General features: G+C 34.4%; 1 protein-coding gene across 2 annotated transcripts in view; it reads left to right on the plus strand.

The window, feature by feature from the left end:
* Naglu (N-acetyl-alpha-glucosaminidase) overlaps nucleotides 1-23,981 on the plus strand; it is an 84,811-nt gene that overhangs the window by 54,662 nt on the left and 6,168 nt on the right. Inside the window, exons 2-3 of one of the 2 annotated variants that reach the window (XM_073968598.1) lie at nucleotides 3,344-3,474; nucleotides 8,820-9,217. In XM_073968598.1, coding sequence (XP_073824699.1) covers nucleotides 3,344-3,474; nucleotides 8,820-9,217 — 529 coding nt within the window. The remainder of the gene's footprint in view (nucleotides 1-3,343; nucleotides 3,475-8,819; nucleotides 9,218-23,981) is intronic. The other variant, XM_073968599.1, reaches the window with a different exon arrangement.

Raw genomic sequence — 23,981 nt, forward strand, 5'->3', positions numbered from 1 at the left:
GAAGACCTCCAATGGATTCGTTATACCCTCAGCCTTTTGAATTGTTTTAGACCCCAAGTGCGTTTGGACGAAATCCGTTTCAAATATGTGGTCTCGATGTAGCGCTGTCCATCCGCCTGTCTGCTGGGGCCTAATTATGTGATTTGATATCGAGTTATTTCGAACCGAATACTCAAATTTGGGATGACAACATTCGTTATCGAGTAAAATTATTGAGTTATTGAGCATAAATTTGGGAGAAATTACTCGTAGCTAAATTGCCTATCGTAAACCAACAAAATGAATGACTTCTTAATTAATTTTTGTACAAAATGTAAAACATTGTTTTTTGTTGAAGGTTTGTAGAAGAAAAATAAAATTAATAAAAAAATCTCAGCATTTTTAGCACAAAATAACAAGAAAAATTGAGAAAAATCCTGTGCACTGATTTGAGAAATAATAAAACTTGAATTAAAAAAAATATACAAATGTATACATTCGTTAGCCAAAATTTACTGTTTGCAGTCTTTAAAAATAATTTAAAAAAAGTAAGCACTTCCGCAAAAAAATTTTTTTAATAGCCTTTTTTTATAAGTGAACAACATTTAATAGAATACATCCTCCGTTCTTTACCAAAGGAAAGACTCTCTCAGAGAGGCTAAGCAAAAAACCCTCCAATTCTCTCTCATTTATTTTGAGAGAGAACTATTAAGGTAGATGTATTAGCAATTTGTTACAGCCATGTCAAAAAGGGTTTGTAAACATAGATAATTTTCATATTTTCTTAGCACTACTACATTCCGAACTTATTATTCAATGTATTATTCCACAAATATTAACATTTTTTCATTCATAATTTTGGTTTTTAGTTTTTGTTTTAAAATAAACACATTTTTTGGCGTCTACGTCATTATGTTCCCTGAAGAATACCTGATCGATTACCGGTTACTATCGAAAAAATCGATAACATTGCTTAAACGTTTTCGATCGAGTCTTGTCATGCCGTTTTTTATCATGTCGAAAACTTATTCACGAGCAAATTCTCGATCGAATCGAATCACGTAATTAGGCCCCTGGAGCGAACCATATCTCTCAAGCGGATCAACCGATTTGGTCCAAACTTGGAATGGACCGTATATGTCCACTGCTTCGGCAACCTCTCCCACATATGTTCAAAATCATTCGGAAACGAATTGCTCCAAACTTCTCGAAACATAATGAGAAGTCGTGAAGCATCCGACCTTTTCTTAAGCATTAAACCAATTCCATGAATGCTAAATAAAATTCGGATAAGAACACATTTGTAGATTTTGTTGTTGTTATAATTTATCATGGTATAAGTAAAGTTACCCGACCACGCTCACTTTTAAAAATATGTTATATCTCCAAAACTACTGAACCGTTTTTCATGAAATGTGCAGCAGTAGTTTAATATGTTATATCTTGAAAACTCATAGATACGCGCACACTTTTCAATACATTGGACTTCTAAGGCCCATACCTATGTATATACGGGCGTGTGTGGTGAAAAAAGTAGAACACATGTATTCTTATGAGAACTACCGAAATACATCAAGCATATACTTTTTGTAAGTTGAAAAAGTTTAACTTTGACAGAACGTTATTGTTTGTATGTGTTTTGTATTTTGAAAACAAAAGCCCAGCAAAACATGAAACACAATTCATTGCAAAGGAAAATTATTTGTTTTACGAATGAAAACATTTAAGTTTCGGTCCGGATTTTGTGTTTGAAATGTGATTTGGGACTCAACGTATTTGGGTAATACGGACGCTCAGAGAGCGTTGTTTTGATAGGTTGGTGAAATATTTGTGTACGTCCCGTCGTTATTTAGGTTTAGCAGTAAAACTAATAAAACTAATTTCATAACATTTTCAGGAATGTCCCTTGGTGTCTAAACATTTGTTAAGAATTTCGGAGGGCCTATATTTTTAAAATAGCTATATTTGCCAAACATATGAACGCATCAGCTTGCTAATTAATTTGCAAGACAACGGTGGTGGCGACCACCATCAACTGTTCATAGTTGGGCTCGGTGTCCGGACTGCAGCCACTTTTTAAATGTGTTCTGTATCGAAATTAGCGAACCGATTTTCATGAATTTTCTGGTATGTGCCGTGGTTTTCGTATGTATGAATTTCCAAACATATTATGTTTGGGTTCAAACAAATGTATGTTTGGGTTCAAACAAATGTATGTTTGTTTTTGCTTTGGTGGTGTGTATGCGGTATGCGGACAAACGCTTGTATTTCTTTCTTTCTTGTTGTACCGATTTATTCTTGCACAAGCAGGCATTTTTTCTGTAACTCTGCACCAATGTAACAGTTAACCAATCTGGCAAGCGAAAGGGAAAAGAAAATGAAATGGTATGAATTATTTTTGTTCTTTTTGCGAGAAAGACAGAGAGCATTTTTTTACTCAGAGACAGAGAGCCTTTTTTAACTCAATCGTTGAGCAAAAAATATTCAAAATGTAATAAATTAATTTGTAACCTTTTCTATTCAGTTCGCATAAAAAAGGTATGAAGTATCAAAGAGTGACACATCTCGCAAAATTCAGTTCCGAGAAAAACTCGTTTTAAGTTGGAGATTGAAATTTGACTTCCCAACTTAAAAAGATGATTACACAAAAAATAAAATAACTACTTGGACAATATTTTGCAACAGCTACCTGAATTGAAGTATTTTAGTGCTTCATAAACTCAAAAAACTTTTTTGTTGAATTATGCCAAACCCGTAGTAAATGAGTTGTAACTCGTTAAGTTTAAGAGATATGAGCATGAAAATTTTACACAAGATAAAGTAGAACAATTAAACAACGCGTTTTATGAGTTATGATACTCTTTAAAGCACTGAGCGATATCATGTTATGTCTATAGTAAAATTGAAGCCAATTAAGGTTACATTTGAAATCTTTCCATATATTTTCGATAAAGTGGTTTGAACTATTTTTGTTCAAATATTGCCATTGACAAGTTGGCTTTCATAAAACAATGTTGTTATCGTAAAATTGTCGGTTGAAGTAATTCATGCAAACACAACAGTCACAAAGTTTCACTGTAATTGGTATCGAAACGAATTCAAAAATTAACAAAGAACAACTTGTATTTGTAGTTTTCTACAGGATAAGATTAGGGTGGGTTAATTGTTGAAACTTTTAACTTTTATCGAAACGAGTTCAAAAAGAACAAAAAACAATTTGTATGTGCAGTTTTCTACAAAAGGGTAAGATTAGGGTTAAATGTCGAAACTTTTAACAAGGTACCGTAATTTTATATGTTTAATACCTAAAAATAAATATAATCTAAACAACAACAAATAATACAAAAAAATTTAAATTTTTCAGTTTTTGCTTATACTATGTCAACAAGTACACAGCAGGAAATGGTGAAGGAATTAATAAACCGGACACTTGGTATATTTGGCAGTGCATTTAATGTAACAATAGATTCTACTCTTGCATTTCGTTCGTTTGAGGTTCGTATTTTTACAGAATTGTCAATATAAGGTACCCATTTTATACATGTATGCCTTTTATTTTATTTATTAACATATACGAGGGCTATTAGATATATTTCCGTCTTAATAATGAAAATACGAATATTTATCATCAAACATAATGTGTGTTCGTTTACTCAAAATTTGTATAAATTGTTGCTGGATGTTGTTCATTTACTCTTCCGTACAATGCAAAAGACCTTAGGCGTTTACAAGAAGTTACTGGATTTGTACGAATTATTGAGTAAACGAACACACCTATAGTGTTTTATTGTTTTCCAAAGTATTCTCCAGGATGATTTATACACTTTTGTATGCGCCCAAATCAATTGTTTTCCGCACAACGGCGATTTCTGGGCGACCTACGTATTTGAGCGAGCAACGGCGACGGTGCTTCATCCTCACACAAAGATTTCAGTTCATCGATGTACTCTTGTGTGATAATCCAGAAATTTATCTAGTATCCCTCGTACTACAAAGACAACAAAATTAATTCATAGAGTCTATAAAATGTGTTCGGATATATGAATATGTATGTTCATAAAAGTGTAAATACGTGCTGAACTTCTAATCTATATATCTATGATAATAATATAAATATATGGTCTGTTCCAGTACTGCAAGAATGTACTAATTTTTACTATTTTTTGCGATAACATAAAGGAAAAAATGTTATCGTAGTAAAGAGTAGTAGATTCTTGCAGGTTCTGGAACAGAGCTATAATTTCAGTTATTTTACATGAAGTTCTATTAATTTATGAATTTGAATTCTAACGTAAATTTTTATTAAGCATTTAGCATTTGTATCAGTTATTGCAACCACAGCTATTGTTTAGAGTTTACTGCAATCATGAAATTATCGGTTAGTCTTAATTTACACTGTTATCATTGTTTTGTTATATTCTTAGTGACAATTGTGCTCATTAAAATATTTGGGTTTTTATAATATTGTTTCTTAAAAGCAGAAGTAAAACCGCGATAACTTTTGTTCCCAACGACCAAAAATTAGCTCGCGAGCGGATTCGTACTGGGAATTTTTTCCTAACGTATGTACCAAAATATTTGATGTAGCGCGATTTTTTTTTTTTTTTTTTTTTTTTTTGAAATCGAATATGAAATATTTGACAACATTTCTTATATATATTTGCAACAGTCCCTAAGATAACATATGTTTGGGTGCAAACAAATATATGTTTGGGTGCAAACAAATACATGTTTCAGTCTAAAAAATTTAAATGTTCTCTTAATCGTGCTTTTAGGGCATAAAGTGGAACTCAAATGACCGAAACATAAGAACAAATCGACAGCGGGATTAATTTTCAGTTAGAACAAGTAAGAACGACGTTAAGTTCGGCCGGGCCGAACTTGTTATACCCTCCACCACGAGTCGTATTGAAGTAAAATGGAATAATTTCGTTCATGAAGAAAACTACGAGTATATACCAAATTTCAGCAATTTCAAAATACCGAAATTCGGGAGGTATCGTTATATGGGGGCTATATCAAAATTCGATCTATACCGACAAATTTCTTGCGACCAGTTCTTAGACTCAAAGAAGTCTAAATATCAATGTTCCGAAATTTCGGTTAGATAATGTGGGTAAAACCTTCAAAATACCGAAAATAAAGAGGTATGCTTCTATGGGGGATAAAGGAAGACGTGGACCTATACTGATAATTCTCTTCTGGAATATTTTATAACCCCATGGAAGACGTAATAAAAAATGTCAGTCATTTCGGTGGAATATTAACGTCACAACCCTTAGAATTGCGAAAAATCGGAAGGTACCGTCCTATGGGGGCTATATCAAAACGTGGACCTTTACCGACGAATTTCAGTCGGAAAGGTTTTTACCTCCAACTTAGACTTAATACCAAATATCAGCCGGCTGGGTGGCTGATTTTCGGTATTTAGAAGTTTGTGGTCACAAACCTTCAAAATATCGAAAATCGGGATGTACCGTTTTTTAAGGGCAATATAAGGGCGTGGACCTATACCTAAAAATTTCAGGTGGAAAATTTTGTACCCCCAACGAAGACTAAATACCAAATTTCAGCCATTTCGGAGGAATATTATGGCCACAACCTGCAAAATACCGATAACACTGTGCAACAAAATGGAGCTCAAAGTCTGGGGGGTGGAAAATTCCTATTGGATATAAAAGCCCTTGTTGAGTATATACAGAACCCCGAAGGACAGATTCGCCGTGAGTCGAACTTTCGCGATATGGCGTGATGAATATTTTGCTGGAGACCCTAAAAGCCATCTGGAATCAGCGTTATATCTTTGTTAGCTGTTGTTTAAGCTTATATTTAAGATGACATGTCTTCAGTCAAATCAAATGAGGATTTTTTCGTAGAACATTTCGACCTTCTAACTCGCTTCCTTCAATGTCCTTTTCGTCCTTTATTTCAAGAACCGTAATAAAAGTGGTACAAGATGACATTTTTCCGCTTCGAAATATTCTACAAAAATGTGGCTCGGAAGATTTCAGGTACGGTTCCCAAAGACATAAAATCGATAAAATCTTGTTTAAGCGGTTGTTTTTCACTTTTACCCGAATCTTGCTCAGACAGCCCTATATCTATTTATTTCAATATATTATTGTTAACCTATTGGTGACCGAGAATTCTCGGAGGCATTATAACTGTTGCATCTCGTTTGGCTAAGCACGTTAATTTAATAATTTTTTGGAATAAAGATCTGGATATCCGAATTATGGAACCGGTTATTCTGATATTAAAACCGAATTTTTATCCGGTTTTAATGAACCGATTAACCGTATATGTATATCATTAGAAAGCTATTAAAATTGTCAATCAGATATGATTAATATGCATTAGACATTTTAAGCGGCTTTGGTGCTGGAACAAAAAAACCCTATTTTCGAACCGTTTCTTAACGTTTGTGAGGATACATTTCTGTGCGTGAAAAAAATTATGATCATGACCTGGGGGGTGGAAAATTCTTTTTGGAGGTGAAAGCTCTTTGTGAGGACATACAGAACCCTGAAGGGCAGATCCGCCGTGAGTCCAACATTTGAGTTATGGCGGGTTGAATCTTGGGATGGTGACCCATTATTGCAAGTGTAAAAAGTTACGTAACTGAATTTCAAGTGGGTTTAGGGTTCTACTGGGACAATATGTGCTATGTCGGCGTAAGATTATTTTCGTGATATGCCCTAGCCAAATCGGATGAATTTTTAAAGTATATTTTATACCTTTTTCAACAACAAGGACATAAACAACAAGGCAGGATAAAAGTAAGACACAAAATGTTCTACAGAAATCGTCTTAAATCGATTTGACTTAGCACATACTGTCCCAGTAGAACCCTAAACCCACTTGAAATTCAGTTACGTAACTTTTTACACTTGCAATATGGGTCACCATCCCAGAATTCAACCCGCCATAACTCAAAGGTTGGACTCACGGCGGATCTACCCTTCAGGATTCTGTATGTCCTCACAAAGAGCTTTCACCTCCAAAAAGAATTTTCCACCCCCCAGGTCATGATCATAATTTTTTTCACGCACAGAAATGTATCCTCACAAACGTTAAGAAACGGTTCGAAAATACGGTTTTTTTGTTCCAGCACCAAAGCCGCTTAAAATGTCTAATGCATATTAATCATATCTGATTGACAATTTTAATAGCTTTCTAATGATATACATATACGGTTAATCGGTTCATAAAAACCGGATAAAAATTCGGTTTTAATATCAGAATAACCGGTTCCATAATTCGGATATCCGGATCTTTATTCCAAAAAATTATTAAATTAACGTGCTTAGCCAAACGAGATGCAACAGTTTTTATGCCTCCGAGAATTCTCGGTCACCAATAGGTTAACAATAATATATTGAAATAAATAGATATAGGGCTGTCTGAGCAAGATTCGGGTAAAAGTGAAAAACAACCGCATAAACAAGATTTTATCGATTTTATGTCTTTGGGAACCGTACCTAAAATCTTCCGAGCCACATTTTTGTAGAATATTTCGAAGCGGAAAATGTCATCTTGTACCACTTTTATTACGGTTCTTGAAATAAAGGACGAAAAGGACATTGAAGGAAGCGAGTAAGAAGGTCGAAATGTTCTACGAAAAAAATCCTCATTTGATTTGACTGAAGACATGTCATCTTAAATATAAGCTTAAACAACAGCGAACAAAGATATAACGCTGATTTCAGATGGCTTTTAGGGTCTCCAGCAAAATATTCATCACGCCATATCGCGAAAGTTCGACTCACGGCGAATCTGTCCTTCGGGGTTCTGTATATACCCAACAAGGGCTTTCATCTCCAATAGGAATTTTCCACCCCCCAAAATTTCGGTTCACAGTGTAATCGATAGGTATTGTTCTATGTAGTCTATATGAAGCCGTGGACCTATACCGACAAATTTCATATGGAAAGTTGTATACCCCCAACGAAGACTAAGTACCAAATTTTAGCCATTTCGCTGGATTATTGTGGCCACAACCTTAAGAATACCGAAAATCGGGAGGTACAGTTCAATGGGGGCTATATGAAGGCGAGGACATATACGAAAATTTTCATATGGAAACTCATACCCCAAATGAAGACTAAATACCAAATTTCAACAATTTCAGTGGAATATTGATGCCACAAACTTCATAATACCGAAAATCGGGAGGTACTGTTTTATGGGGGCTATATAAAGTCGTGGACATATACCAACAAAATTCTGGTGGAATGTTTTATACTCCCAACGAAGACTAAATACCAAATTTCAGCCATTTCGGTGTGATAATGAAAATCGGGTGGTACCGTTCTATGGGGGCTATATCAAATGTGAACCGATATAGCCCATTTGCAATACCGAACATCCTAGGAGTAGTAGAGACTTCTACTCCAAATTACAAAGCTCTATCTCAAAAATTTCGAGCTGTATCTCGATTTAAACAGACGGACATCGTTATATCGACTTAGAATTTTACCCTGATCAGGTAACCAATTAGGATAACATTTTGTCAGATAAAACACTAAAAACAAGTGTGAAATTGGGTTTGCTGTCACAAAAACATGCAAAACTTGTTTTGCCAGATAAATCAATACTACTGTATGCTACAAGAAACATATAATAACAAATCTCAAAAATTTAGTTTGAAGATAAGGTAAGAACGAACCATAGTATTTTAATTTGCTTTGCTTAGACTCTCATAGCCTAGCCACCATTACACATCACATTGTAATGAATAAAATAAATGATTTTGCCAAGTATTTTTTTAATCTCCAATCTCTCAATTTTCACTCGTTTATTACCATACTATATTAAAAGAAGCATTTTTTTACTCGCAGATCTCAACAAACGAAGAAATGGTTTATATTCGAGCATACGACGGAGTCTCTGCTGCAAAAGGCTTCCATCACTATCTTAAACACTATCAAAATAAAAGTATATATTGGTATAATGAACTTCTACCATTAAATAAACTAACAATAAAGCCAAATGTTACATTCGTGTCAAAGTGTGAAAGTTCGTATATATATTATCAGAATGTGTGTGCCTGGGCCTACAGTTATATATGGTGGAACTGGTCTACTTGGATAAAACATATAGATTGGATGGCAATGATGGGAATAAGCCTGACAATAGCACCTATACAAGAAGACATTTGGCATAGTACGTATACGAAATTTGGACTGACTGAAGGAGAAATTAACGAGCATTTTTCTGGACCAGCATTTTTACCATGGTAAGTCTGCTTAGTGTCAGCCAAAGTTATGGTGATATGGTTTAAGAAAAATACCATGCATTTTTATTCAAACTATTATGAACTGGTATTGGTACAATTTCACGTACTCGTAAATATCCTTCCCAACCATTATTCCAACAGATATGATTATTAGCAGGTTGAAAGTTTGTACAGAATTAGAATTTATTTATTTAATTCTGTCTACATCCTGAACAACAAGAAATTACAGTGCAGGATTATTACATACATAAGAATTATATTAATTACATCATTATAAAGAATATAACAGTTACATTAAATACAAATTAGAAAAGAAAAAAATAAATAAAAAATATATATTTCTAGTTAAGAGATAAATTAAACTACAAAACAGAAATTGTAAACAATAGTTTAGGGTGTTCTTTCCGAATACGAGTGGATTGCTGGTGCCTTGCAGATTATATGGTAAAGTGTTTCAAATGGTCCCGATGAAAAATAGTCAGGCTTAATCCCATAGTCGTTGTTTTAATATTTTATTAAAACAACTTTAATTTATTAGTGGGATTGTGAGACCGGGCACCGTTGAAATGTCTATTGCTGTAGTATGCAATACCAACAAATTACTTATGTGTTTTTCGCTGAGAATCAACGAACGCATAGCAGTGGGAAAGATTTGGTTTTGTTTGCAAGTGAAGTTGCTCGAGTTTAGGTAGTGCCAAAGAAATTCTCGATCAGAGTGTTCTTTGCACACGTATCTATTTGAGCGGGCAATTGACAATTGGGTATAAACAGTTTCTTGTTGAACAAGAAACAAGGGAACTGATAAAGATCTGTGGCGGGATCTCAAACTATAGTCTTCCCTGCCTTACAGCTTGGTAAACATCGCCAATTTTTTCCCACTAATAAATTAAAGTTGTTTTAATAAAATATTAAAACAACTATCGGATTAAGCCTGGCTATTTTGAAAAACAAAACATAATGAGTTATGCTATTAAAAGATTTATTTAATTTCCTACTACTGCCTTCATCTGGAAATTAAAAATGTTTTTGCCAGTAGCAATCGTATGTCAGGTGGTGTATATGTTTGTGTTAGGCACAATGTTGTGATATCATGGTTCCAGTATCATAGTTATCGGTCCCAGAACTATGACACGACATTATACGACGTACCGAAGATGAGGAAAATTAAGAAAACGGAGTTTGAGACACAATTGCGAAAGCTTTGGAGTGATCAAGCAACACAAGGAAACTCACCTTGTTATCATCAATTCCACTTCTTATTGCCTCCGAAACTTCAGCTAAGGCAGTAATGCAGCTGGGATTAGCGCGGAAGCCAGATTGCTTGTTTGATAGTAGAGATTCTCGGTGAAGATATTCTGATATTTTTTTATGAATGATTTTCTCGAATACTTTGGAGATATTATTGAGAATGGCAATAGGTCTATACTCCATATTGGATTTGGGTACAGGGACATTGTTTGCTTGCTGGGGTGAGTGCTTCAACACAGAATTGTGTTGAAAAATTATGTAATGTATGGTAACAGACGAGGAAAACTGATGCGGAAAATTTTGGATCAACTCCATCAGGTCCGACGGCATTTGATTTAACTTGTTTAAAACAATGTTGAACTTTTTCCTGAGAAACACATCTGAATTCGAAATCACTCTCGCCAGTCGACAAGACATCATTGGTTCCATCAAAACCTTAGAAAAGTGGATCAGCTTGTACGCTAGGTACAGTGATAAATGCTTTGTTAAGGTCATTAGCATATGCGTGGCAGGTATCAAACGATTTCGTTTTACAAACACCAATACCTCTAATTATCTTCCATTTACTTTTCGAATCCTTTTTGCAGCACTAATGGTGTTATTTACTATTTTTCTTGCAGATCGAAATTCATTATAGAGGTTAGGTGTTCTAAAGCGTTTCCATCTGGAATATGCTTTATAACTATCAACTATTAGTGATTTGATATACGAATTAAACCAAGCGTTTCTATCCGGGGTGATTCTTATACTTTTAAGAGCGACTGCCCCATTATATAAAAATAGTGTGTGTAGTGAAGTGTAGTTGCTGATCTACAGTAATAAACCGGTATAAGTCATTCCAATTAATTTGACAAAACATATCCTCTAGGTAACCGATGTTTAACAGAAAGAAAAAGTAAGAAAGATTAAGTATCGTTTAAAGAAACAAGGTGCTGACACCTGATCATAGAGAAGGACATTTGATAAATTGTTGACAAAGAAAATATCAAGGAGAGTTCTAACAGGGAATAAAAAGTGTGTGGAGATTGTGGTGTTAAAAGCATTGTACACTTAACATGTTTTATAAAACATGCATCATTTAATTAATCAATTGAATTAATCGAGCTAACATAGCCTAAGGCGTTTGTATTGAAAAATTAATTCTAGCGAAATACCACACCCCCAACCACTATGCTACGATCATTTCGCTGGTGGTTTAAGCCAGCTCATCAGGCATATTTTGAATGTATGTATTGAGAAAATGATTCCTAGACAAGACACTAGGGTGACTTGATATAGAAAAAGACTTCAAAAAATACTTTATATCTACAAATTTGTTAAAATGGTTGAATAAATAGAAGTTATCAAAATCAGCCTTTGTCTTCTAGCCATTTACATTCAAAATATGCCTGATGAGCTGGTACTTCGCAGGAATTCATTTTTCAATACAAACTCCTTAGGCCATGTTAGCTCGATTAATTCAATTAATTAATTCAAAATAAATAAAATCATAAAATCATGGGGTGTAGGTCATAAAATCTTGAACTTCGTTAAGGCTTTTTTGACTTTACGCATTTTCGTGGTTCGAATTAACAACTTTTATTCAAACCAATTTGCAATGGAAAATGGCATACCGCAGGGATCTCCGCTGTCAGTTGTACTATTCCAAATAGCTTTTAATCAAATCAGCAAAATCATAAACAAACATCCAAGAATTTATCATTGCCTTTACGCTGACGACCTTTATGTTCTGAGCTCCAATAAAGACAACAATGTTACTAATAATCAATTCGGCAATATTATAAATGATATCAGTACTTGGGCAAAGACATCTGGAGCCAAAATATCACCGTCAAAATCGTCAATTTTACATATATGTCGGAAGCACAATTGTAAACCTACCGATAATTCTACCAATGGTGTGAGCATTCCCTACGTAAACAAACAAAAAATTTTAGGAATTATTTTCGAAAAGAACTATCGATGGAAGGAGCACATATTCAAATTGGAAAAGGACCTCATACCTCGATCAAATATTATAAAATATCTTTCGTTCAGGAGTTTTGTACATATCAATACCCTCACCTACTTAGTAAAAACTCTTGTACTTAGTAAAATTGACTACGGATTGTTCCTTTTTGGCGATAGCCCCATTTCCACTTTGAAACAAATAAAAGCAGTATACCATGGCAGCCTTAGATCCAGTATTTATGCATACAGAACAACACCAATCAAAACACTACTTATTGAAACTGGGTTACCATCTCTTGAACAAAGGATTTTAGAGTCAAGAAATATGTTGTTACCAAAAATTCTATCGGCTAAGTCATCCGTTATTTACTCCGATGTCACTCAAGTTATGTCAGCGAAAAGGAAACCCAAAAACCTATCGGTCATTTACAACGTAATAAAGGACAATGTAGTAAATTTTAAGGACCAGGTGACATGCTTCAAAACCAAGTTCCCAACATGGATGTTTTCAGCTAATGCATGTGACACATCTCTCAGTACTCTAGAAAAAAGTAAAACTCCCAATGAAATTTACGAACAACATTTTCAAATTTTTTCATCCAAACACTCTACTTGCCAGTTCCTATTCACAGATGCTTCAAAAAATAGCAACACTACCTCATATGCTGTTGTAAATTCTAAAGGAGAAATTCTTTCTGTTAAAACTCTGGTAGATTTTGCATCAATTTTTACTGCCGAAGCCGCTGGGATTTTAGAAGCCATTAACATAGCAGATTCCTCCAAACTTGAAACTATAATCTTCTCTGACAGCTTATCCGTCCTCAAAGCAGTGTCCAGTATAACAAACAACAAATGGGCTTCAATAAACAAAATTCGTGACATGCTTACCGATAACAATAATATATAGCTTTACTGGATACCGGGTCACGTCGGTATTAAAGGAAACGAATTTGCCGACAAAGCTGCTAAATATGCATGCTCAGCGCCTGTGGTGGTCGATAACATAATCGAAAAAATCGATTTGAAAACATATATAAAATATGAACTTAAGGAAAAAGCTAAACACGAGCATTTGTTATTTAATCACACCCACTACAACCAAGTCAATCCCAACAATATAAAACCTTTATACCCTACCAATGTCCATAAAAATCAAATTCGGCTATTTTCACATCTTCGGATGGGACATAACTTCGCCACCCATCAACACCTGTTAAACAAGGAAGTGGACAATAAATGTCCAAAATGTAAAAATATCTTCACAGTTCAACATATTTTGGAATCATGTACCTGTTTCAACAATGCCCGCCTCGTATACCTCAACAACGATGGACTAAATATCCTGAAATGCCCCTCAGCTGCAAACATCAATAAGATATATAACTACATAAAGCAAATTAAAATAACTTTATAACATAATTTTAAGTTTGAATTTTGTTACCAGTTTTAGCTGATGGCCATTGTAGCCAATGCTATTTCCTTTCTTATTAACATTGTATTTACTACAGTGTTATTATTATAATAAATAAATAAATAAATAAAATCACAATTAAAATTGACAGTGAAAAAGGTATAAAAAAGCATATAATTATAGTGTTCCAATAAGAGTGTCCAAAACCGATGAAAATTACAAATACAACAACGGTTCGAACAGTGATCAGTGGAAGATAATTTGGAAACCGGCATTGCACAACAACAACATAGTGTTAGAGACAAATAAAAGAATCAATTTGAGAAAAATATGTACAGTGGGTCCCAGTGACGAATAACCAAAAATAAAAATTATTCAAATTTGTTTAATAAAATATTCAATACACGAAAACAACAATCAAAGTACTATGGAATGCTTATTCTGGTTGAGCTTCCAAAATATAAGAAAACTATCCCGGTTGACTCACCGATTTATAGAATGTCTATTTTCCTTTTAAATAAATGGGAGACCGGATTGGTTTTAATGTTATATTAATATTTATTTAATATTAACGAGTAATGAATTATGTATTTTAAGTAATTTTAAAACACTGAAAACAGTAAATGATGTTAAACGAAAGTTAATGTATGAAATGAAGTATTCTTGAGTAAAAAGAATTTAGTTAAAACAAGTAAGAAAAGCGTTAAGTTCGGTCGGGCCGAACTTTTTATACCCTCCACCACAAATTTCAGCCAGTTTGGTGGATTAATGTGGCCACAACCTTCAAAATACCGAAATTCGGAAGGTACCGTTCTATGGGGGCTATATGATGGCGTGGACCTATACCTACAAATTTCTGGGGGAAAGTTTTATACGCCTAAAGAAGACTAAATACCAAATTTCAGCCATATCGGTGTGATAATAAGGCTAAAACGTTCAAAATATCGAAAATCGGGAGATATTGTATTATGGGGGCTATATCAACACGTGGACCTATATAAACATTTTATGGTAGAAATTTTTCTTAGCCTCTGGAAACACAAAATACAAAGTTACAACCGATTCTTTGGTCAAATGGGTCTAATACATTCAAAATATATTAAAATGATGCGTACTTTATAAGGGGTCTTATGTGGGGACTATACCAAAACGTGGACCTATATAACCCAACTTTGGTAGGAATGTTTTCTGGCCTCTGAAGACACAAAATACCAAATTACAACCAATTCTGTGGCCAAATGGGTCTAATACATTCAAAATATATTAAAATGACGCGTACTTTATATGGGGGCTATACCAAAACGTCAACCTATATAACCCAACTTTGGTAGGGATATTTTTTGGCCTCTGGAGACACAAAGTACCAAATTACAACCAATTCGGTGGTAAAATGGGCCAAATATCTTAAAAATTCCTTAAAACGACGACGCGTCACGCGTCATTTTGTATGGGGGCTATACGAAAGCGTGGACCTACATAGCCCGCTTTCAATACCAAAAGTCCTACGTAAATATAACATATTTTCCCAAAATTTCATCAACCTACGTCAATCCGTTCGGACGCTAGAGTGATTTCCACAGACGGACAGACAGACGGACGGACATGGCTATATCGATGTAGAATTGCACGCTGATCAAGAATATATATACTTTGTGGGGTCTACAATGATTATTTCGAGTAGTTACAAACGTAGTGACAAACTTAATATACCCCCATCCTATGGTGGAGGGTATAAAAATAAAAAAGAATTAACACAAAGTTTATAAACGTTTGCAAATTTAGCTGTCTGCCGTCTTTGATTAGCACGTCTGATCGTCGTTAAAGACTTTCTTCTCCGTGGTTGAATAAGTACTTCTCGTCTTGATGGTTCACTTAGAACTAGGGTGTCCAAAAAACCGGTTTTTCCAATCAAAACGGTTTTCGGTTAACCGTAATTTTCAATATTTTCAAAAACCGGTTTTCGGTTTTCAAAAATTTTCAAAACCGGTTAACCGGTTTAAACCGGTTTTGTTTAAATAGGTACAAATTTGCTCATAATTGATATATATTTGATTAAAATTGTGCGACAAGGGGTAAATTAAGTATAACGACTTCGTTATTACATAATTATCTCATAATATCCTTGTTATTTGACAATAAACCTCGAAGTGGGGACAGCAAAATTAGGACCGAAATTCTGTTCTATGAATAGTAAAAGCTCTTACAAATATAAAATTGTGTACCAAAAGAATTGAGTTTACATTTTATTATGTTCGGATTCGTCGTCTTGCTTTGCCAATCTCAAACTATCGTAAAATTATTGAAAATTCGGCGGCAATTTGATTAATGACTAAGTTGAACCAAACATTCGTTTTATATTGTAGATACTATAGCTACATTTCCTAGTTCACTGCATTAGTTCCAAAATGTATGAGCAACTTCATAAAAACTAACGTGTGATATAACGTATACGCAGATTTTTCATACAAATGGTGTGTACCATTGGAACTGCGTAGTGAATTTAATTGGCACAACTCTACATTTTACACACAATATTTTTCAAATTTAAAGGTATCTGACATTTAAAACTTTGCCGTACCTTGTGTTAGTTAATTTAGTTTACATTCAAGAATACAATTGTAATGAAATATTAAAAATATTACTATTTTTTTAAAACCGGTTAACCGACACAAATAACCGGTTTTTTCGGTTAACCGAAAATAACGTTTTTGGCGAAAATCGGTTTCGGTTTTGTAACTCAAAACCGGGTAACCGGTTAACCGGTTTCGGTTTTGGACACCCTACTTAGAACGTCTTTAACTTTCGATGGTTCAGCTAATACTCACTTCAAAGGAGTTTGAGTAAATTGTTTATTGTTGTTTAGAAAAAGCTCTTCTAATTTAATCCCACAGTACAGTGGAACATTGTGAAACAATACAAATCAAAAAGTACATAAGAAAAATATAAGATTTCTTACAACAACAAAAATAAAAAATAAAAATATTTAACAAAAACGTTACGGCACGCGTTACAAAACAATAATCAAAACTTTTTAACAAAATACAACAACAAGATCACTAGTGAAGCACGACAACAACAGGAAAAGCCAAGAAGGAAGAAAAAGACACATTACTAGCCATCCCTGAGTAAAACACACATAAACACACACACGCACAATCTCATAAAGAAGAGAGCAAAGTGAGTACCCATGAGTTTTTGTTGTTGTTGGCGTGAATTTGGAAATACAGGGTGCTGCAAAGGTTGCCTCTGTTATGCCACTGATGAAGCGCCTATAATATAATTTGACACTTTTTGGACAAATACGCAATTTTCAACCATTTTTTGGAGTAAGGACAGACGTCGACCCTTACCTACAGAGCGGGAATATATGTACATATACGTCGTAGACGCACATGCATACCCTCATAACATATAATTCTTGCCTAAATACATACAAAGCTTTGGGACTTCGGGAAATTTGTCTAAAAAACCCGTGAAATTTCACTGCTATATACAAAAAGAGACAATTTTGTGGAAAATTCTGTAATTTTAGCTGAGAAACGTAGTTTTTGTAGTCCTACCTGTGCAAAATTGGAACATTTCGACTCTCTTTGTCTGTCACTTTAAAGTGGGACCTTTATTAGGCTTGTGTCGTTCGTGACGAACCGGTTCCAAGGAACGACTCCGTGAAAAGAACGAACGGATCCGTATCCAGCACATTCGTTTATGTCGTTCATTTAGATCCCTGATGGCAAAGACATTGCTGCTTACGAAATTAACAGCAGAACCACCATAATTTAGTTTTACACACAAAATGTACTTAAACAAGCTGCGTTAGCGCAAGCATCACAAATTTTCACACACAAAACAATCAATGATTCAGTTAGCTCATATCGTTCAGTAAATCATGTCGTTCATCTCGTTCTTTTAGCTTTGTTCGTTCATATTCAAAACCACCATCACGTTCAGAAAACCACCACCATTTTCATGCACACAAACACAAACTCACACACGCTGCGTTCACACAAGCTTCACAAACTGACACACACAAAACAATTAATGTAGAGAAGAGAAACCATGAACGATATTCAAAAGAAAATTATGGACTAAAATGTTTTATTGGATGAAAAAGAGCCAACGAACGAAGTAAACGACCCGGATCTATTTGGTGAACGGAATGAAAAAGATCGATCCTCTCAATGAACGAGATTACCCAACACTAGCAGGGCTGAGCACGCCTGTGTGCTAGCACATAAGAAAGATGTGGGGTTTTCTCTTTGTTTATTGAAACCTTCAAAAATATCAACGTTTATATATGTTTTTATATATTTTTCTTTAAATTATTTTCATGGATTATTTTAGACAACATTTATGTTAAAATAAATTAAAAATAGGAATAGACCATCAAGAAAAAATTCATATTAATAATATTAATTCTTAAATACTCTCTTTTATTATTTTGCTCAGACCTGCTTTATAGCATCGTCCCGCTCTATTTATTTGCTACATACACAACTCATTTGGAGCCATTTTTAGAAAACCTCACAAATATAATCACATCACCAGTATTTTTTCTCTTTTACCGTGGACTTTTGGAAATTTTTGCTAAAATTAGAGAAACATTCGCTGAAACTATTACACAACCTATATTTTTGATCGTATACATTGGAATTTTGGAAGTTCTACTAAATTTTTGGAAATCTCACACAGATATACAAAAGACTGATTTTTTTGGAAAAATTGGGAACCTTTTCTCTTCTTTCTTACTCTTTCTGCCCCAATACAGTGGGAACTTTGGAAACTGACCCGCCATTATTGGAGAATTTACATAAAAACGGAAGCGATTAGCAATTTTGAAAAAAATACAAACTTGTTTTTTGGAAACTTTACATAAATTTGTCCCGGTCCACGCTAGAGTGATTTCATTGAAAAAATTGCATGAAATTATGCGTCTCTAGATCGACCTCCATAGTAAAGTGAAATCATAAAATTGCTGTAGTGGGGAATTCGATTTAAGAACACCTAATTTCATGAAATTTTTTAATGAAATTCACGCTAGTGTGGACCGGGACTTTGGAAATTTGTCATCTCGTTTCGTGGAATTTATTACATACAAAAACAACCTTTAACATGACAATTTTGGCGCATATGTTTGGCGTCATAATTGTACATCGACAACTTTTTCCGTCTCTTTTTGGGAAATTTTTTATTTACATTCATAATTTCAAGGAGACATATCATTTAAAAAAATCATAAGTATTTTTGTAGGAACTAATACTCTTTTTCGAACTCTTGCTATTTCTTTTTTAAATATTTATTAAACTACATAACCGAGCGTAATACAAACAAAATCCAAAAAGGAAACTATTGTACATAATCGCCATATTTCATTACACTATATACAACAACCGTTAACTTTTGCAATAGCAATTGAGACATAATCTGTTTGGTGGACAAGCGTGAACAATCAGGAGGTTAGATAACCTCAACATACCAACTTAACATTTAAGAAAATATCATATTTAGCAAAAAAACATTTGCTTCGATTATACCATTTTATTCCTTATTTCAGGTCTGACACTCTGAAAATTATTTCCCAAAATTTTTATCAGTGGAAAATCTTGCTGGATATGTTTGATTACACGTATTGTCTCAACAAATGCTTTTAACCAATTTGAAAATCAATTTTTGGAATAACTATTCGCTCAACTAAGACAAAATCCATATACAAGCGGAATTTTAAGTGTTTTTACACAATTTTTGTGAATTTTGCTGCTGACATTTGACACATTGATCATTTTGCTGAACACATTTCGTGACAACCCGCAAACATTTTTTGGAACAATAATTTTTGGATGAGATTTTTTTTTAAATATTTTGGATTTTCTGCGTAAATTTCGGATGGGGAATAAATAAGAGTAGCCTTTTGCTCGTTTTTCGTGCATTTCTGACTCAAAAAATTATTTTAATCAGTCGTTTTGGAGCTATACGTCTACGTTGTCGAAGTATAAAATCTTTTGGCGTTTTTAAGAAATATTTGCTAACAAATATTTATTTCAATCTCTTCCCATTCACACAAATTCGTTTGCGATAATAAATTTACATCAGTTCAGATGTCCTCGTCATTGGGCGACTTTATCACATTCTTTCATAGCATAAATCTAAACGTTAGACCCTTTGCTTTATCAAAATGTACAAATCTTTATGCGAAAAATTTGCGAATTGCGTGAATGATCTCAGTGGTTACACGTCAAACCAAATAGACGTTATATGTTCACTGGAGTCATCACGAGTGAACCTGGGTGCGGTATACGATCATGTTAAACGAGCTTATGAGGAGTGTCGAGACTATGTTCCTGAATCCGAGGAGAAGTCGATCGATAAGAGTGAATTGAGCAAACATTACTTGGAAGCTGTAGACGGTTAAAAAAGGCGATGGGAACATTAAACTGGCAAATACAAACGGTAAAGCTAAATGAGAAGGAAGAAAAGGCCAAACGAAAATCCCAAATGGAACAAAAAGCTAGCACAGAAACCGATTTCACCCCAATTTCGTGATTGCCCCCATGTGATACGAAGTCTTTCAAAGGAGGATACGCTGCTGGTCAACCTTGAGAGATTTATTCACAGAGATATGTATAAAGAGCTCCAAATTGAGCAACGTGGAGGAGCTTTTTTATCTCAAGCAGAAAACAACAGGCGAAGGTCAGGAAATTATAAGTCAGGTGCCTTTAACAAATGACCAGTTTGAGCTAGCCTGGAAGTTTGATAAACTTGTAGGGAAATAGGAGGATGCAGGTGAACGAGCAGCTTAAAGTACTTCAATACATGCGCACATATCGGAGCTAAACCAAAAGCAAAGTAAGTGCCAGCTTTGCAAAGCAAATCATTTTATCGAGATTGTCAACAATTTTTGACCAAGAACGTGAATGACAGAATTCATGTGGTCAAAAACGCTCATTTATGTAGAGTTGGACAAACTCGATCTTTTCCGTTCCTCAAAAGGAACTAGGTCGTTCAGTTAGTTCCATTTAGTACCAACCTTTATATGTATACCGACACTCATACTCGTTCACTTAGTTCATATCGTTGGTGTTTCTTCTTCATCAAAACAAAAGAAAACAAAAGTTTTATTGTTGGTCTCCCAAAGGAAAAGTAAACTGTTTTCGGCTTTCTTGATGTAGATTAGAACTATTTGAAACAAATTTACAATCGGCACGTTTTGCAAATTAAAAGTAATCCAATTGCTTTGTACTAACTGTTTATAAATTTTAAGAAATGAGAAACGAAATGATTATGACTATGACATTTTTTATTCAATAATAAAAGATAGAGAGAGAGAGAGAGAGACAGCTGAAATTAAATGAACTGATGGATTTAACTGAAAGAGATGAGCAAACGGAATGGGAGAAAAACGAACGAGGGAGTGAAGGCAACTAGCTGAACCGCATAGTCGGACATAATACCGTTCCTTTTGTGGTAGTTCCTTTGAACTAGTTCGTTCCGGAACGACACAACTCTACATTTATGTTATAATTGTCTTTCTGCAAATTATGGAGTTAAAGAATGCAAGAGTCGTTTTGGCTGTAGGAGTCAACATCATACAATGCTACACAAGGGTACAGAGACCCGAACACAAGGGTACATAGAGCCCTAGTACGAGTGCTTCAGCTCTCACAACGTTCATATAGTCCACATCGAAGGAAGAACCACAAAACATTACTACTTGACTCTCCAGGATGATGGAAATAACAAACAAAGTTCTGGAGAAACTTACTTTTCACGGATGTTGTACAAATTGAAGCAAATGACCACTTTTATGATGCAAGAGCAATAATCGATTCTGGTTCCCAATCCACTAATATTCTCAATAGGAACTCCAATGAAATCAATCGGCAAACGTTTAGCTCAATGAACAGTATTTGGATGGATTGTTGGAGGACCCTTAGTTGATGGATCAAAGAGAAACAGACAAATTACACTTTGCAAAACAATTTCTCTGGAGAAAATATTAACTCGTTTTCGGAATGGGGAAGAGACTCTAAAACAGGTTTTGAGATCAGAAGATGACATATTTTGTGAGCAGAATTACATAAAAAACACTAGAGGAAGCGCAGATGGAAGATATAATGTTCGACGAATGCTATGTACAATTCTATATGATGAAAAGGAAATTAATGAAGATTCCTGAAATTAAGGAACTATACGATAAAAACATACTGGAATATCTGGAATTAGGAAATATGAGGAAAATTTTACATCAGGATATTAACAAAACTCCGAATTAATACTTGCCTCACCATGCGGTTATCAAACTCTAGAAAATTACATCAAAACTTAGAGTGGTGGTCAACGCATTAAGTCCCGTTTCCAACAAAAAGAGCTTAAATGACAATTTATTTGCGGGTCCAATATTACAGCAGGATATTGTTTTGCAAACCCTGAAATGGAGGTGTTTTAGATACGTCTTCACTGCCGATGTGAGAAAAATGTACCGGCAAATATGCTTGGATCCGAGGCAAACTCAATACCAACGGATTTTATTCAGAAAATCTCTCAGTGATCCTGTAGAAGATTATGATATACTAACAGTCATATTTGGAGTAAATTGTGCGCCATATTTAGCTCTTCGTACGCTTATACAGCTCAAAGAAGATGTTAAAGATACTCACCCACTTGCATCGAAAATAATCTTAGACAATTCATATGTCGTAATGTGGCCTTGAGACGTGATGGACGTAAGTTCACTGGTCTTGGGGACGTATATGCTTACGAGACTGCTGTGGGCTTCGTTATCTCTGGGCCGATCAAGAACATGCCGAGAAGCTGAGCGCTGAATGTCACTGTGGGGGGGGAGAATGTATGGTCACTGACCATACTGTTGTGATTTTTTCCAAATCGGAATATCTTTTTTCCCCCACTGTCGTTTTCTAAGAGCTATTAATTCCCAGCTAGCGGTTTGCAAGGTTACATATGTACACACAACATACATACATACACTTGCAACCGCTCACATAAATCTCTCTTATGCTCACTGGAATCCATAGATTGCCTTTATAAAGCGAAGTCAGGAGTAATAAGTTTATAGCTTACTATCGCCATTAAAAGCGTTCGTTTCCCCCGGCAGTGACAACACAAAGCACGAGTTACAAATATACTGAAACTGTTAAAACACACAAATTGTCAAACAACACAAAAGTTAACATTGAATATAAAAGTGTAATTAATACAAAACACAGAATTACCAGCACAAACTACAAATTAACTACTTAAAGTCTATAATTTGCTAACCTAACCTAATATTGCACTGTATTAAAAATTACCTAAACCAGCACATTCCCCTGTACATAAAATTTGCTTAAAACCTAATTAAAAGCCTACCTTCATTTTGTGCTAAATAAATACTAAAAACTTTATTTAAAATTGATAAAAAAATTAAATTTTACCTTATGTTGTTCTAATTAGAATCCTGAATTGCATAAAAGTCTAGCTAAAATCAAACCGAATTGTACATACACACTCAAACATAACATTCATTGAATTACAACAAAAAACTAAACCAGAAATAAAATCACAGAAAAAAGTAGAAAACATAGATTGAAATATAAAAAAGAAACTTTAGGAATGAAACACTGAAAGACATTACTAAAAAATTCGCCATAAACTTCAATGAAAATATTTTAAAAATAATTCATCCACGTTCAGCAGGCACACTACATAAACAAGTGAGTAAAACTATTCCGAACTCTATGTTTATGGAACTTGCAACGGAAGAAGAAATTTATAATATTGTAAAAACCATCAATCCTACAAAGAGTGCGGGAATTTATAACCTAAGATCACTTGATTTAAAGAACAACGCTGAGGTACTTACACCGATCATCACAAAAGTTATCAACGAAAGCATTGAAGACGGCTTAATACCTGACATTATGAAACAGTCAATAATAAGACCAATATTAAAAAACGGCAACATAACCGATTACAACAATTAAAGACCTATCGCTATATTGCCAGCAATAGAGAAAGTTCTGGAGGAAATAGTGGTTATAAGACTTAATGGTTTTCTCATAAAATACATGTAAGAGCCAATACGGATTCCAAAAAGGCAAAAACATAAACCAGCTCCTTGGACATTTCGAACCACATAAACCAATGTCTGAGCAAAAACGACAA

This window comes from Musca autumnalis, unplaced genomic scaffold, assembly GCF_047663935.1.
Source record: "Musca autumnalis isolate F117 unplaced genomic scaffold, ASM4766393v1 scaffold_2, whole genome shotgun sequence".
NCBI lineage: Eukaryota > Metazoa > Arthropoda > Insecta > Diptera > Muscidae > Musca > Musca autumnalis.